The 18,018-nt window shown below is 35.4% G+C and overlaps 1 protein-coding gene across 2 annotated transcripts in view; it reads left to right on the top strand.

Moving 5' to 3' along the window:
- Positions 1-18,018, top strand: part of UNC13C (unc-13 homolog C) — a 701,596-nt gene that overhangs the window by 584,665 nt on the left and 98,913 nt on the right. For both annotated transcript variants that reach the window (XM_069596439.1, XM_069596440.1), the window contains 2 exons: positions 2,599-2,676; positions 17,139-17,227. In XM_069596439.1, the coding sequence (XP_069452540.1) occupies positions 2,599-2,676; positions 17,139-17,227 (167 nt within the window). The remainder of the gene's footprint in view (positions 1-2,598; positions 2,677-17,138; positions 17,228-18,018) is intronic.

The raw sequence follows: 18,018 nt of genomic DNA, 5'->3' as shown, positions 1-18,018 counted from the left end.
TCCATAAAAGGATACCAGTCAACTACTTAGTTTAAGCTTTCAGCTAAGATAGACTGAAGAAGTGCTTTTGCACATTTGTGTGTGTAAGTATCACTGTTGTTTCAGATATAAATTTTTAAATATCTTTAAATATCAAGAACATTGAAAATTATTTTTTGTTTTCTCCGTACACTTATGACAATATTCCCATTTTATCTGCAAATATCACTGGAAACTTTTAAAGAGAGACTCCTAAGAGATGACTGTGATATTTGCTTTCTCTGGGGCTCAGAATTAAAGATGACAGTTAAACAAAACATCTGTGACAGAATAATTTTTCTTTTATTATGTGACATTTTAAATTTGGAATGGGTCACAAGTTTTTAATCCAGTCTTCCACATTCCACATTATAGTAAAACAATATTATCTAAATCAGAATTACTTGATTTATTTTAACAATCTTTTTCAACTCAGAAACATAATTTGGTGGGATCTTAAAAAATATAACCCACTAGTTAAATCAGGTTAATGTTCCCTTTACTGGGGGTATTTTAGTTGTTTATTTGTTGTTCATTTACTAGGGAAGTAGTAAAAGCTGTTCCCTGATTAAGGTAGAGTTGTATAATTCAATTCTCAGTAGTGATTTGATAAATTGATTCAATAAAATTGAAATTTGAACATGTCAAGGTCAGCAGAAGCTTAATCAAAGAGGAATGTCTCATATTTCTTTTTATCTCCCTCTGGATAACTGCATCTCTTTTCTCATATGTAGCCTTACTCAGGTCAATAGCAATCTATGCCAAGTGAGCCCAAGTGTCTTTGTTCATTTTGCTTCTCAGTAGCTCTTTTCCTTTGGAAATTATTTCATTATAAAGGCTTGGAGTTGGTTTAATGTGTAAAGCTAGAACTAAAGTCCTATTTGTATCAAAAAAAGAGATAAGCTTGAATGCTAATATCAAATAATCAGAGTCTACCCAGATAACTTAGAACCATGGAAAGCAGGATGATACAACCTTTACCCATGGAGTCTTCCTGCTTCTTATTAAGAGCTGTGCTCTTCCTTAATTCTTTCCCCTCTGCAATGAAAAAGAAGAAGAAAAAAAGAAAAAAACCCAATGACCCCGTCCCCTAGTGGATAAAGCTCTTTTGATTCAGTTTGTTGACACTGCGTCAAGAATCTGAAATCCTAAAAATCTGATCATATATGCTACAGAAAGGGCTAGACCTGGATCCAGAGACTCTCAACTGACAATCCAAATCACTTTGTAGAATACTATGATTCAGCTTACTGAACAGAATCTATAGGAGATAAATCTGTGTTATAAAATATTTAAGTGCCTAAAATTAAGAGAATAGAAGTTCTAAATTGTTTTTGTAAATTCAAGTTAGGATGTGGTCACTTTAAGAGTCAAGTAGAAAGTTCTTCAAAGGTGTGTAATGTGGTTAAAACAATGATAAAATCTTTCCACTGATGAGCACTAACACCTCTCTGATGTCCTGGAAGTCTTTGCAGGTTTCTTTCTGATTCATTATTGGCTCATTTCCCAGCACCTTGGAAGGCATATCCATTTTCCTTTCTTTGACTTGTTTCTTCCCCTGATATGCTGGTTCTTCAGAATCAGCATGTAGCAAATATTAAGTTATTCCATAACTATGCTGAATTGTTATAAATTAATTTCAACTATTCTGAGGATACATCTAGCCCTTTCACAAAGCTTTACATCTTTATGGTATTATATCTCTGCCTCCTTGAAAAGAAGTCAAGGGACCTTTTTAAAGCATGTATAATGTGTGAGGCTCTATGCAGTACTCTGGAAGAGAAAGCAGAAAAAGACACAGCGGTGCATACAGTGCTTTTAAGGTCAGCTGGCAAGACTGTCAAAAGCAACTCAGTTGTGAAGTTAAATAAAACAAATGTCAAGTGAGTGACAAAAGGATACAATCTGGGAAAATGAAGGCCCTAACCTGAATGATGGATGTGACTCAAATAGGAGAAGAGGTTCAAGTGAAAGGCCCACAAGCTAAGCCAAGCCACCAAGCCTGGAAAGCACAGGTGTTGGGTGGGGAATAAGCCTCTTGGAGCTGAGAGTTCATCATAATATAGTAGGGGGAGATGAGAAGAAAAACATGGTTTGGAGCTGTATAACTAAGGGCCTTCAATACCAGAGTGTGGACTTTACCAATAGTAAGAATTTATTCAAGGTTTTTGAAAGGGTTTTGTTTTGTTTTCAATTTTGAAACTTAGATGATGTTTTAGCTTTTGAAACAATGAAACAACAAGATAGTTTAAACTAATTTGTTTTTCTTAAAGTAAATCTTTAAAAAAAATCGGAATTTGGTTAATTTTGAAGTATAAAATGCCACATTGCTAAGAGTAAATCAATTCTAGTAGTAAGTCTCCAATGGTTTGCTAAGTACAGTATTAAATTCCATTGCCCAAAGGGGCTATATATCCCCTCTTCTATGATTAACTATTTAAAAAGTATAATCTTAAAGTGGCATAATTGTTCTATTTGCCAAATAGAATAGGATTTTGGTGATAGCTGTATATTATTACATTGAAGGCCAACCCATTCAGTAATTTAATGAATTTCTTGTTTTGTGTCTTTTATTTAAAGCCCTGTATATTGATGAATAATATTCAACAATTGCGGGTTCAGCTGGAAAAAGTGTTTGAATCCATGGGAGGAAAAGAGGTGAGTGCATTTGTATGCCTACAGTTACTAAATATCTCCTTAGAGATCATTAGCAGCATATATTTCTTTGCTAAGGAAAGTGACACAATCAAGTTTTTACATGGGTTCACTACAGAACAGGAAATGCTAACAATCTAAAATACTATTAACAGCTAAAGTGATCATTATCCACAATACAATAATTCAGTAAATACATCAGAAGTGTGACTAGGAGAAGGAACATGGGTCAATAACTTTTTGTAGTGTGTGTATATATATTTAGTCATATATGCACAATTAAGTATATTTATGTATATGTTAACGATCTGTAAAGTTCCACCATTGCAGATGCCTTTTACTGTTCTGTGCAATGTCAGCTTAATACTGATTTTCTTCTGCAGTATGCTTTGTGGCACTAGTGGTTTTTGATGTACTGCTGGTTTATTTTTTGCATCTCAAAAATCTCTGCCAAAACTGTGTTGTGTACTGTGTCTGTAATGTGTTGTGTCTTTGTCTAACATCTCTGACTTGCAATTCCATGAGCAGAAGAAGGAAGGAGAAAGATTCTTTTATGAGGTTTGTGATAGTAAGCATCTTATCCTTTACCTGGCTGTTTCCCCTCCAAATCCAAAGACCATTGCACTTCCTACTTGTTCTCATTTGCTTGTTTGGATCAGGCAGACCGTGAAATATTAGCTGGGCACCTGCCTCCTTGAGCTGCCACAGTCTTGTATTTCACAAACCAACATGAACATCTGGGGGCTTGAGAACTGGAGACTGTGCCGCAAGGGAAGGCCATAAAGCTGTCACTCTCCCACCACCTACTCTGAAAATCAATCCCGAGGGCGGCTAGGATGAGGGGATATTTTTGTTTACAGTTTTATTTAATGCTTCCTAATTATTGTGCTAAGCGTGTGAGATGTATGTAAAGCTAGGTTTGAATTCAAAGCCAAGGTCTCATTCATTTCTAAATTGATAAGTCTGAAGATGCTTTTTTTTTAAATTGGAGTAGAGTTGCTTTATGATGTTGTGTTAGCTTATGCTATACAGCAAAGTGATCAGCTATACCTATACATATATACCCTCCTTTTTGGAATTCCTTCCCATTTAGGTCACCACAGAGCACTGAGTGAAGTTCTGTTTTATATTGTAGGCTCTCATTAGCTATCTATTTTATACAGAGTATCAATAGTGTGTATATGTCCATCCCAATCTCCCAATTTATCCAACTGCCCCCACTTCACACATGATGTTTGTTTTAATCCCATAAAGACATGTATACATTTCACCCCAATGTCTTTTTCATTATTCTCGAGCCTCAGTCTTTAGAGAAATGAACTATTTAGCATTCTACAAATAAGAAGCACCAGGATACATGGATGAAGGTACAAAACTTCAAAAATGAACTTTTCTGAGCTAAGCTGTTACTGCTCTCTCAGTCTAGTTTATATAAAATAAGGCTTCATTCCCCAAAGTGTGGTAATGGTTTTTGCCTGGTTTGAGGGCATCAATCTCATTTTTAAAATTCTTTTGCTGAATCAGGTGAGCACTTGGGGCTCATAGCTGGAGATTCCCTTTTCAATTTAGTGATGTTTCATATTCAGACTTTAAGTCCACTTACTGCTTTGAACAGTAGTGAAGAAAATAATTTTTTGTGGGAAATTCTCTCTTGCTTTACTGAATTTTAAAGACCACAAATCATTTGAGGATAGAGTTATATTTGAAATGCCACATTTCCAGAAATTTCTCCTAATGCTGCTACTATGTCATTACTATTTTGTGGTTGAACTCTATGAGAAATATACTGCTGAGCTGAATGTTAACCAGACAAATTATGCCTGTATTTAAAGGAAACTGTGTGGGCCAAGCCACCTGCTAACCAAAAAAGCTGTGGGGCGGTTTGTTCACCAACCAAAATTGACTGCTTGTTTCAGATAAAATTGTCCATTTGAAAGGTACAGGTTTTCGTGTGATAAATTGAGTTGCAGATCTGTGACTATATCACAGAACTGTATTGGAGAAAATGATGGAAGATGAGCTGAGCTGGGTGCCTTCTCCCATTATAACTCTTGCAATGCCAATTGTTAAACTCCTCATGCAAAATTTCAAGCAAAAATCCATTAAACAAATGAAATGAATGTCTAGCTCCTAAAAATGGAATTTGTTAGAGGGACAGCATTGACCCTAGCTCCTTTCTTTTCCTAATTTAAATATTTTTCTCCCTTCCCTCCCTCTCTTAATCCTCTGTGTTTCTTCTGTCTCCCTTTCTATGAAGTTCTTTTCTCTGTTTCTTTTCTATTTTCATCTTGTGCTGCCAAGAAAAATCTTTAGGCAGGCCATGCTAGTTTTGTGTAGAGGTTGAAGAAATGTGAGGAAGAAGCTTGACTTGAACCCAGGTCTGAGCATAACAGGCAGCCTCCCAGAAAGTATCTATCTTAATATAGAATGATGTTAGAGTTGTTGATTGCTACAATGAGCCTCCAGAACCTCAATATAATAGAATTGTTTCATTCTAGTTATCTATATGGCAATATTTAAATGGTTCCTTAACTTGAGTCTTTCATAAAGATGAAAAAGGATTTTATTGAGAAAAACAAATCTGCGTTTTGATATGCAAAGTATATACAGCACTTAATATAGGCATGTTTCAGTTCAGTTCAGTCACTCAGTCGTGTCCAGTCTTTGCAACCCCATGAATTGCAGCATGCCAGGCCTCCCTGTCCATCACCAACTCCCATGTTTGGTGGCCTTTAATGATAAGACAGTGTGTTTGTACTATTGCCAATTCCCAGTTGTTTCCTCACAGTGGGACTGGTTATAAAACCTCTACTATTTGCTAAGGAAAACTTTCTAAACTACATTTTATCCTTCTAAGAGTTTCTTGTTACTCTGTGCCCCACAATCTGTAACCAGAATGTGCACTTCTTGCTACAGAAAACTAATTAGCAAATGATTGCTTGTGCATTTTGCTCAAGGTAGTTTTTGATACCAAGTGTCCGTTAGTTGGCTTCTGACAATAGCGTGTCTGGCCTCTCGGACCGTCTGTAAAGTGCCGGCCACTTGCAGGCCTGCTTGCATGATGCTGTAGCTCTCTGTTGCTTTGACCCAACCACTGTTGGGGCAGTTGCTCTTTCTTTGCAGGGTCAATCTCTTTTCCCCCTGGAAACAGAAAGAGTGTTTAAAACTTTTTTTTTTTTTTAATTCACTCTATGTGTGGAATCCAAGATGGAAACATTGCCTAATGCTGTGACAGTCTTGGGGGTCATGCTGTTGACACTAACTCCAAATACAGCCACTTGAGCAGTCCTACAGTGGCCTGTGGGTCCTGTAGGCACATTCTTCTAACCCTATTTAGAAAAAAGAATCAAAAGAGAACAACTACTAAATTTCTTCTCTTATAGTCTGCCTACAAATAAAGAGAGCATGTTTTGGCTTGATGACTCTCTGATTACTCTAGAAAATAGGAATTTTAACAATTCACATAAACTATGAAGCAAACATATCCTTTAGGAATGAGGCCCAGAGTCTTTTTTTTTTTAAGTGCATCCCAGGTGATCTTTTATGTTTATACACTTTGAATCAGTATAGTAAAACAGATAAAATAACCAAACTGTGGTAGGGACTGATTTGAGCTAGAAGTTAAATCATTTACACCACAATTCCCATATGGCATTACTTGTCCCTGTGTAACATTAACAGCAAAACAATCATCAGAATGCCAGGTAATAATTTTCATGTAGTCATTAACAGTGGTTTTATCTTTCTGGGGCTTTCTTTCTATAATAGTTCAAAAAGCTCAAAAATAAAACAGATATTTTTTGTATATATCATTTTAATAGCTTAATTTTGTCATGAGTATATATCAACTGCAAATAGATACTTAGTCCTATATTCAATTTTTCATAAAAATATATTGCTACAGTCTACAGAAGGGACTTAGTTGTAGTTGCTTGATCTGCAATCTAATTTGCACAAGTACATGAAAAAGAAAATCAGATAATCCCAAATTTAATTTTCTTCCAGAAAGTTATGAGATATTCGCTATTAACTTGCATTTTGGTAATTGGTTTAGAAGAATTATGACCATGCTGTGTAAGCAGAGGGTTCATTACTCCTTCACAATATTGTGATAATAAAATAATCTTGAATAGTAGAATCTATAATTATTCATAGGCCTGCTTTCCTATTAACCATACTTCAAATTCTAGAAGTTAGCAAAAATTATTAATACATTTAGGAGAAATGGAGGGCAGGTATTTACTTAGCTAAATTCTCTCATTCTGCTGACCACAAAGCAGACCAAGTAGGTGTTACAGCAATGTTATTATTATTGATATGTCTCAGAAGGATTAAATCTCTTGACTCATCTTACCATGTTAAACTTTCCTGAACAGGGCTGGGAATCAGGGACATAATCCACCTATCCTAAAAATGTACATATTTTAATGAGCAACTTAATTATCTTTTGTTGCAGAGATGCAAACTATACTTCTCTTCCTTTTTTAATGATGGATTTGATGTGTCAATTAAAAACTGAATCTGTCTAAAAGTGAACACATGTAGCTGATTGAAATTCATTGTAAAACTTACTAGCCATATGGACACAGCCTTCAGCTAAGTAACCTCTGATCAGGGAGGATAGAAATTGACTTCTGTTCTATTTCAATTAGCAAAATTATTTCATACTTTCTGGGCTACAGGGGTTGAAGACCACTTCTTTAAGGGAAATAATACTTTGTGCCAGTAGTTTTTGAACATTTAACAGGTATGAGAAATGCCCAGAGAGCTAATTATAACACACATTGCTGAATTCCATCCTAGACTATTCAACTCAGTAGATCTGGAGTTGGGCTGCTTGACTTGTATTTCTAACAGATTCCCATGTGATGCTGATGGTACTGGTTAGGAGACCACATTTTAAGAAATAATGCTCTTTGCTTTAAGGAAAGCTACCAGATACTTAGGTCATGGCTCAGAATACCCTTATGCCTTATCTGTGCCTGTCTCCTAACCCACCTACTTAAAATATTTTGAATTTTGAGAACACATTGGACTCGGTGTATTTGAACAGAACGTGAGACAGCATGCAATAGACAGGGAAGTATTTGGATTAAAGAATGTAATAATCTCAAAATATAGGTGACTAACTTGCAGTCTTATACAAATATCCAGCATTTTTAAAACTCTGGACTTCTATGCTTACATTTTATATATAATTTTATTAAAGGGGGTGTTATAGTTGTAAAAAGGCTAAAAACTTTATGTTCAGATTTCTGATCTTATCTCAACTTTTCTCAGTGCAAACAGATATAACTCTCTAGTTAATACGTTAAATGAGAAGCCATCCGTGATTTCTCTTTTCCAGAAGTACAAAATAAATTAGAAAATAAAATTATTGAAGTAGGTACTAGGTGTCATTAGATAATAAAGTAGTCAATTTTAACTAGTCATATTATGTCTTCCTGTTAGTTCCAAACTATTTCCTAAAGCAAATTTGCCAAGTTCTTCCCATGTAATTGAAGTGTCTACTGGTGTCTATTTTCTGTAGGATGACAAGAGTTGAGATAGGAAATAAAGATATTTAAATAACTGCTCTTGCTGTCAAGGATCTTAAGAAGGAGTGAGCGCTTGTAAAACAACAGTCAGAGCAGAGCTCCCTGTTGGGCTCAGTGAAAGGGATTCTTAGAAGACAAATGTCTCCTGTTCTGCCTGAACCACTTACCCTTGGGGCTGACTGCTTCAAGAAAAATAGAGATAAGAGCTTGCTGAACATGAAGAAAAATGTACTCCTTCATTAATTCATTCATCAAATTATTGATTTGCTGAACACCTATTCTGAGCTGTATATTTTTACTAGACTACAGAGGTACAATAATTAATAAAATGTAGACCCCCACCCTCAGAAAACATTGAGTTTATTAGGGAAGTCAGAACAACTAAAAAGATAAGGTTTATTAGGGGAATCCCCATTTCTAAACTTGCAAATAGGTGTTTCAAGGGAGAGTTGTAATTGTTACATCTTATCCCACAGTAATTCAAAGAATCAGCTCAAACTAGCTTATTATTGTGTAAATAAAACTCAAAGGTGAGATGTATTTGGCTGAATTCAGTAAAAGTAAGCAGATACTTCTAGCTTCAAGAACAGAAAACCTGACTTTAAAGTGCTGGCCCTTTATTTTGGCAGCCTGAAGATACCTGGTTTCTTTCTCCTCCTAACCACTCTGCAATTAGAGTTAATAAATTGGAATTAATAGAAAACTAAGAGAATAATGAGTGCCAAAAGGGCAAATCACATTGAGGCGATTTAATAAATATGATTGATTCTAGCACTACTACTGCATAAATTTCAGCTAACTGCTAAACTGGCAATATTAAGGAAAGGTGCTCTCTTGGAGGCTGAGAGGCTTCTGGGTGGAAGATCCATGTCAAAATAAAATCCAGACCCAAGCAGGTTCTTCTTGTTAACCTCATTTCCCAACTCATTCTCCAGATAGCACAGGGTCACCCCCATGATACTAAGCATCTTTTAGCTGAACTTCCTCTGAACTTTAAGAAAACTTCAGGGGAGAGAATTCAAGCCATCCATAGCCAGAAGGGAGAGAAACAAGAGTTTTACTTCAACTGCCATTTTCTATAATAGACCTATTTTATTGTCTTATTGTGGATCCCTTACAATTGTTTATGACTGCATTAACGAGCCATAAATCAATGCAGAAACTTAGTAAAACACCACTTCTCTAATCCAGCCAATTGCCCCTCTTCTACTTGGCAGAATGGCATTCTGCTGACTCTGACAGGTCGTCAGTTCAGTTGATTGAACAGACTATTTACTCGCTGAACAGTGGCGAGATTCAATAATGTGAACAACTGAAAGGCAAAGACAGAGTGAGACAGGCAAACAGTTTTTACATAAAAATATTTGAACATAAAGTTTGTGTCTCATTTCTTCTATTCCTGACATCCCTACTCTGTCCTGATTCATAGTCAGCCAGTACGTAGAGCTAATAAGCCCCATATTCCTTCCCAGTCAAGTTATCGTGCTTCTTTGTCTTTTTAATGACCACAGTCAGAGAATTTCTTAAAAGAACATAGCTTCTTAGATTGCTTTTTCATCCTGCCGTGGCCTCCAAATGTGTCAAGTGAATGACACGTCATCTAGACCTTGATTATCCCCGTCCGTAAGAAGGAAATAACTGGACTATAAGGAAATGAACTGGAAGTTCATTCTAGTCTAACAATCTGTAATTGTAAGGGAAAAAACCTTGTTAGCAATCCATAGAGAATAAGGTTATTGTATGTATCATAGGTGAAGGAAAAAAAAAAGTTTTAAAGAAAAGAATGTCATGTCTCTCATATAAGGCTTGAAGGTATTTTTAAAAGTTCAGAGAAATAGAAATAGAAAAAAACAACAATTTGCCATATAGTCACTAGCTCAAAACTATATTGAATGAACTATACAAGATGAAGCATTTTTTCCCTTCAGTTGCTTAGTCTGAAGGACCTAACTTAACATATCTCAAAGATATTTAGTTGGTTTGAAACAGTGACAGTTGGTTTCACTGCATATTCTCCTTAATTAGGATGTGAGACAGCTACTGATGTTCTGCCACTTTTTGAAAGCAAGAAGTTAGGAGAATGAATTTATATAATTGATACCTCTAGCATAACAGTTCATTCACATCTGAATGGCACAAAAATGTCATAGTCTATTTCTGAAAACAATCTTATAAGTTCTTGGGGAGGTTCTCTCAAATGAGGAATAAAAAAAGAAAGTAAAGACAGAGTTCCATTGGTAGATCTAGGGCATAATTTTTTTTTTTTTTTGCAATGGAGAGAACCATGTGTTCTTTATTTCTTACAACGTACTGTAGTATCCATGCCGAATGCTATAGCTCTAGAAAGTGATTTAGAGCATTTCAAGGAGAGTAATTTCCTGCTGAATTCACTAGGGAATTTTCACTGATTTCTCAATCATCTATTTTCAGTTGACCTAGGTACTTTAGGATGGATAAATTCTGGTCAAGTAGAAGGACTGGAGAAAAGTGATATTTTCAAAATAAAAGAAATAGCAAGAGTCCAGATAAGGCTGTAAGAAATTCCTTGAAGCACTTGCCTGGTTGAAGGTCAGTAGAGGGGTCAGCAGGTGCCATGATCAGATTTTGGCTTTATTAAAACAACTCTAGGAACAGTTAGGAGAATGGAATAGAAGTGAGAAAACAGAAAACACAACCTGGAGATGATTGCAACATAGCTTGGATGAGAACATTTCTGCATCGGAAAATGAAGAGGATAGGACAGGTGGAGAAAACATTTCATAAACGTTATCAGTCGTATTTGATATTCAAGTAAATATGGAAGGAAGAAAGCAGAGAAGAGTCAAAGATGGCTCTCAAAATTCTGCCTTAAACTTTTGCATGCTATCAATCAAATCAGAGGCAATAAGAAGAGAAAGAAACTAAGGTTGGGCAGGTAACAAGTTCTCTTTTTGATAGTTGAGCTTGAGGTCACCAAAGTGGAAAAGGTTAATAGGAGAAAATATGCTCAGGCATCCTGTTACAGCTTGTTGGTGATGGTTTGGAGATCATTAGCATAGAGATGGGAGTTGAAATCATAGGCATAAATGTGATGGCTTAAGAAGGGAATACAGAGTGAAAAAAAGAGGACTAGGAAGGAAAAATTGAAGACATTAATATATAGTGAATATACAGAAGAAGAGAAGTCAACTAAAGAGATAGACAAATAGGCAGAAAAATAGGAAATCTAGAAGGTAGTCTCTGGAGAAGCAAGGAAATAAAGAGGTTGAAAGAGAGAGTAAACAACAGTGTGAATGTAGTCTGAATAGGATAAATAAAGTCACTGGTCTTGGCCATTAAGAGATCATTGGTGATACGTGAATATTTCAGTGGAGTATCCAGAGCCAAAACCACACTATAAAGGATTAATAAATATTTAAGAGATAAAAAGAGAATTAATTTTACACTTATGTTGTACAGTTTGAAGGTCAAGAAAAGAAAAAGATACTAGCTAGATGTCAATGAAAAAGTAGTTACAAATAAGTTGGGCTTTTCTTCTAATATTTGTTTACATTTTATGTTAGTATAAATGCTATTTAAGTATGATTTATATATTGGAGTAATAAAAATAATAATGGAAGAACTGAAGATAGACCAGGATATTTGATGGAAACAAAATGTGAAAAACCCAAGTTGAATAACATTCTACATTTCCTTTTTTCTTAATAGAAATAGTGATGAAGTTCACACTTACTGAAGGATTTTCTGCAAAAAAAATCTTGACAAGGGTGTGACACCCACAAGACTAATGACCAGATTTTGAACACTGTAAAGATAAGGGCCAGGGGACCTTCCTAATCTGCATTTCTTTCAATGAGCAAATAATAGAACCCTAATGCTGATGAGCTGAACATGAGAAAGAGCAGTTTAGCAGCTTGTAGAAAAGAGAAAGAAAATGACACTGTGGAAAAGGAATAAAATTTCCACTAAAGACCCTTTCAAACCCACTAGTTGTATCTTTCAGTATCAGTTCAGTCGCTCAGTCGTGTCCAACTCTTTGCGACCCCATGAGTCACAGCATGCCAGGCCTCCCTGTCCATCACCAACTCCCGGAGTTAAGTCAAACTCATGTCCATCGAGTCGGTGATACCATCCAGCCATCTCATCCTCTGTTGTCCCCTGCTCCTGTCCCCAATCCCTCCCAGCATCAGGGTCTTTTCCAATGAGTCAACTCTTCACATAAGCTGGCCAAAGTATTGGAGTTTCAGCATCAGCATCAGTCCTTCCAATGAACACCCAGGATTGATCTCCTTTAGGAGGGACTGGTTGGATCTCCTTGCAGTCCAAGGGACTCTCAAGAGTCTTCTCCAACACCACAGTTAAAAAGCATCAATTCTTCAGCACTCAACTTTCTTCAGAGTCCAACTCTCACATCCATACATGACTACAGGAAAAACCATAACCTTGACTAGACGGACCTTTGTTGGCAAAGTAATGTATCTGCTTTTCAATATGCTATCTAGGTTAGTCATAACTTTCCTTCCAAGGAGTAAAGTGAAGTGAAAGTGAAAGTGAAGTCACTCAGTCGTGTCCAACTCTGTGACCCCGTGGACTGTAGCCCTCCAGGCTCCTCCATCCATGGGATTCTCCAGGCAAGAGTACTGGAGTGGGTTGACATTTCCTTCTCCAAGGAGTAAGCGTCCTTTAATTCCATGGCTGCAATCACCATCTGCAGTGATTTTGGAGCCACCCAAAAATAAAGTCTGACACTGTTTCCATTGTTTCCCCATCTATTTGCCATGAAGTGATAGGACCAGATGCCATGACTTAGTTTTCTGAATGTTGAGCTTTAAACCAACTTTTTCACTCTCCTCTTTCACTTTCATCAAGAGGCTTTTGAGTTCCTCTTCACTTTCTGCCATAAGGGTGGTGTCATCTGAATATCTGAGGTTATTGATATTAGTAAGAACTTAATGGTTGGTTTAGCAATTATACAAGAGGTTGAAATAACATACCTAACATACTGTTAGGTCCCTTAGGGAAAGAATTTATGCTGGGGAAAGAAAATCTAGTGGGGATATGGTAACCATATTTTTGGAACCAAGAAAATAACAGGATATAATCTGGCATGGTCTGGCAATGACTCAAACACTTGAATTTAGGACTAACCTTGGTAGCTCTAGAACATGTGGTTGCTAAGGAATGAAAGATTTCAAATGCAAAACTATTCTGTTAATAAGTCAGTGCAAAGCATCAATCTAAGAAGAAGGAGCACTCTGCATATCACAATTACCTTTGAAGGCATTTTTTCATGCTTCTTGCTGCCCAAGTAGTAGTGAAGTTTGTATTTACTGAAGGATTTTCTGCAAAAAAATTCTTGAAGAGGATGTGACACCCACAAGACTAATGACCAGATTCTTCGATGCTGTAAAAATAAAGGCCAGTAAATTCTTAGGCTTCCAGGGACAGATACCCAGGAGAGAAAGTCAGGTAGAGTTCAGTGGAAGAGAGAGATTTATAGAACAGTTAAGGAGACTGTCCTATAGACAGTGAAAATGCAGAACACAATTAGTGCACCAATGAAAGTCACTAACTGCCCGGGGTTAGTGACACATGGGGTCAGATTTGCAAAAGAAGGTGATAAGTAAATTGTCTTTTAAAGAAAAGTGGAAGTGAGCCTTGAGGACAAAGAACTTCAAAGATACCTTGCCTACTAGCTATCTCTTCCAGAGAATTCATTAATATCACCACAGCTCAATGCTATAAATTATCTCAGTGGTATGAAAATTCGAATACAATATAAACATGACTAAGGTTCAATCAGACCTTTAAAACCGCCCTTTATCTGGCCTAAATTCTGGAGTTCCCCAACTTTTCAAAGTGGATAAAATCTGTTGTGAAAGCTGTACTATAAATTCAGATTTTGACCCAGTATTCTTAAATTTTCATGGAGTATGTTCCTCTTTACATGGAGTCACAATATTTTATTTTGTTGCCAGCCAAGGTGTTCACATACACCTGCTAATACAGTTTCTAATTTAAGAATTTTTTAACTGTGGCTTTTGAATGCTTGAAATGTTTTACTTTTTTGGTTTCTCTTTTTGATTTTAATAATTATAAATGACAATATATAAATGTGCAAATTATTTTTGATGTCACATTTCTTAAGGAACTAGGTTAAGTTTTAAACATTTATTTTAAAAAAATTAGGTAGCTTTTTATCTTTCCAAAGTGGCCAGTAATTTGTAAAATGTGCTATTAGGAATTTAGGCAATAAATAATCAATATATAATCAATTAATAAATATGAGAAATTATTATTTCTTATAAAATTTAGAGAGTTTGTAGGGAAAGTTTTCTCAATTTGGACTCAAACAAATGCAGAAAAACTCAAGAACTGGTAAATTTGCTGGCCAAAAAGATTGTTTTATAATTAGATGAGCATGATATTTTTGCCCACTATTATTACAAAAGATCTTCAATTTGCATATTGCCCTCATAATTACTGTTTGTAGTTAGTGGTTTATTGGTGTGCTTTAAATAAATATCAAAATACTTAACTAAAATCAAACCTTTTCTTTTTTTTTTTTTTTCCTGTTTATATGACAGAGGCATTCTGGCTTCACCCACTTAAAAACTCATGCTTCTCTCAAGAAATGAAAACTGTCAGCCAATGTTTAAATTGCTATAGTTTGACAGTTTCAGATTTTCAAGTAATAACCAATTATTTGATAGAAATTTCCATTCCCAAAATACCTAAGATAGACTAAAATGATTCATAGGAAAATAGGATAATTTCACCCAACCGAGCTATTTAACTATTTTTGTATGACTTTAAAGTCATTATATTAACAGGTGAATAAGGTAACTCAATGTGTATATCAAACTAATGTGAGAACAAAATGTATACTTTAAATAAGAAGCAGCCCAATTTCCTGAAGAAAACCATGCTATTGAAGGTGGCAGTTCTGTGGAGGAGGGCAGAACAACTACCTATCGCCTCAGCAAGATTTACCAAGGAGAGGGGGACCTGGAGAAAATTCTTTGGGAGTTCTTCTCTCATTTTCTATTCATGAACATTTTTATCCAAGTGAAGTTGGGCTAAAACTGATCTTAGGATAATAGCAAAAACATGTGATTCAAAAAAATAATCAGCTTTCATGGTTCCTAGGATTGGGGTGAACAATCCGCATATGTTTTCTTGGTTAAGGGTTGGGAGATATGGTTTATTACACTAATTGTGTTTAAATGCATATCAAATATCAGAGATAAAAATAGGCAATATCTATTTTTTTATGAATTACTGCCTTGCTACTGGTTATAGCTGAGTGGAACTCTCAAAGTATGAGGCTTAGGGTTATTCTAAGTTTCCAACTTCTAGAGAAATCTGTATGTGTTAAGCTTGCTCATGCACGTGTGAATAATCTCTAATGATGGCAGCAGAAAATGATATAGGCCAGAAGAACAGCATTGACTCTGATAAAGGGGCAGAAACTAACTAAGGCTAAAATCACCTAGATTTGAGTGAAAATTGACATTATGGATTGGTTTGATATAACCAGTAAAGTGTCAGATGTTAGATGGGATTTTTGTTTTCTATTCTGTTTTTAGTCATGTCAGTATAACATAGAGCAATGCAGCTGCTGAGGTGTATAGATAATACTTTTTCCTAACAGTTTCTTAGTTTTAGAAAAGTTTCTTGGAGGATTGTAGGATTTATGATCAGTGTATTCTATTAGGGACAATTTTTGATGACGGGTTAGTTTCCAGTGGTTTAAACTGATTTGTGTCATACATGTATTTGGTGTTTTTAGGTTCTCTTATTTATAGTACGTCCTTCTTTCGTTTGCTCTACTCCCCAAGGTTGTCTTTATCCTAAGCCCCTCTCTTCAATAATAGACCAACTTGAGCAAGGACCATAGGTACTAATGATAGGAAACTGAATTTCTGAAGACTCAAATGAAGATTGGTTTAAATTTCAGAGAATATTCTAGATTTCCCTTTACATGAATTTCTATCCGCTAATACAATACATCTGTTATATGTCATTCTATTTTGACAACTAGCTTGCAAAAATATAATTAACAAAGGATAAAATTTTCTAAAATGTTGATAAAGTTTGTGTTCATCCATCACTTTAATTACAAAAAATTCTGCCACATTAACAGTTTGGTGTTTTACTTGTTTGTGTTTACTTATAGTGTAAGTTATTTTCTAATACTGATTAATATTATTTTAGAACTGAAAGATAAAAAGAATTTGGCTTTTACATTGTAAGAGTAAGCATAATATGTCATCTTGATTTAATTATGTTTACCCTCCCCCCTCACAAAAGAAAAACTTTAAAATATATATATAAAATAAAATGGGAAACTTGAACTCTGAGTTAAAAATTGGCATCTAGGAAGAAAAGTTAGGCCTATCACCTCTAGAGAAGCACACTGGAGCAATAGGGTAACTGTTTATCTATTACTTTTAATTCTATACTTGAAAACTCCTTCAACTAAGGCACACCATAGTGTACAAAAATTAATTTTCAGCAATTTAAAAAATTTTCAATGGTTCTATTTAGTTACAGGGATATTACAGATGAAAATGTTTTCAAGCAACACACATGTTCAACTAACATATAGCCAGTTTTCTAAGTCATGAAATTTTCATGTTCTGTAATATATTTTGTCATGCCTTGCATCCCACTGCTATAACCAACAAAGGCTTTGCTCTATATCTCTTTTTTGTATGCATGCTATGCATTTTAATCAATTTTTTCATAGTAAAACCTTTTAATTTTATTAGAATTTTCTAAGTTTTGCATTTGATTTCAAAGATTAAAGAAGGAAAGAAAAAAGGATATGTCTGCCATATTGTTTGAAGTTAACCTTATAATAAGCAAAATGCTTCATGCTTCTAAGAAATAAAAGCTATGCTTTCTCAGAACTCCAAAGTAATATTGTTTATGATCTCTTTGCAGTTAGACCCTGAAGCTAGTACTGTTCTAAAAGAACTTCAGGTTAAACTCAGTGGGGTCCTGGATGAGCTCAGTGTCACTTATGGTGAAAGGTAAGTGGCCTAAGTAATTATTATCCAAATGTATTATAATCATGTCTTCAGTGCTGTCTCTCTCCTCTGACTGTCTAAATCCATTTAACTTGAAGACTCAATTTAAGCATCACCACCTCTGGAAAATCTTCCATGACCCTGCAATTTTATAGTGATGTCTTGCTGTTTGCCCTCCAGAACTCTGAGTATCCTGCAGTTGAGGAGCACTGACAACACTACGCTCTAAGTTCTGGTTCACTTGCCTGTTTTCCTCTCATTACTGCATGTTTCTTAAGGGCAGAAATGACATTTCATTGCTCTTTGAAATTCTGGTTTTTAGAGCTTAGCAATTGGCTGTTGAAGGAATAGAGGAAGGAAGAAAGGCAGGGAGAAAATCTTTACATGCATGACAGGGATGAGTTGTATTCATGCCATACATATCAGTGTGGTTCCAAAGAACTGAACTCTTAACCCCATAATTGAATTAAGACAGCCTGCTATGTTTTAGGCTTTAGAAATGTTAATGCAATTAGCTCATGGGAAACTACTAACACATCTATGTTATGTCTTTTTTTTCCCATTAATTAACTTTGCTTATTAACGGTGTGGTTTTAAAGAATGAGAACTTTATTCTAGATAAACTTCATTTTGGTCTTATAGGAAAAAGCCATCATCTCATCAGCAAATGTTAAAATAGGAAATTAATCACTTATCAATAATATCATTTGCAATATTTTCTCCCAATCAGTAAGTTGTGGTTTCATTTTGTTGATGGTTTCTTTAGCTGGGCAGAAGCTTTTAAGTTTAATTAG

This window comes from Ovis canadensis, chromosome 7, assembly GCF_042477335.2.
Source record: "Ovis canadensis isolate MfBH-ARS-UI-01 breed Bighorn chromosome 7, ARS-UI_OviCan_v2, whole genome shotgun sequence".
Classification (NCBI taxonomy): Eukaryota; Metazoa; Chordata; class Mammalia; order Artiodactyla; family Bovidae; genus Ovis; species Ovis canadensis.
The sequence above is the reverse complement of the archived record's forward strand: the minus strand, read 5'-3'. Positions and strand labels throughout refer to the sequence as shown.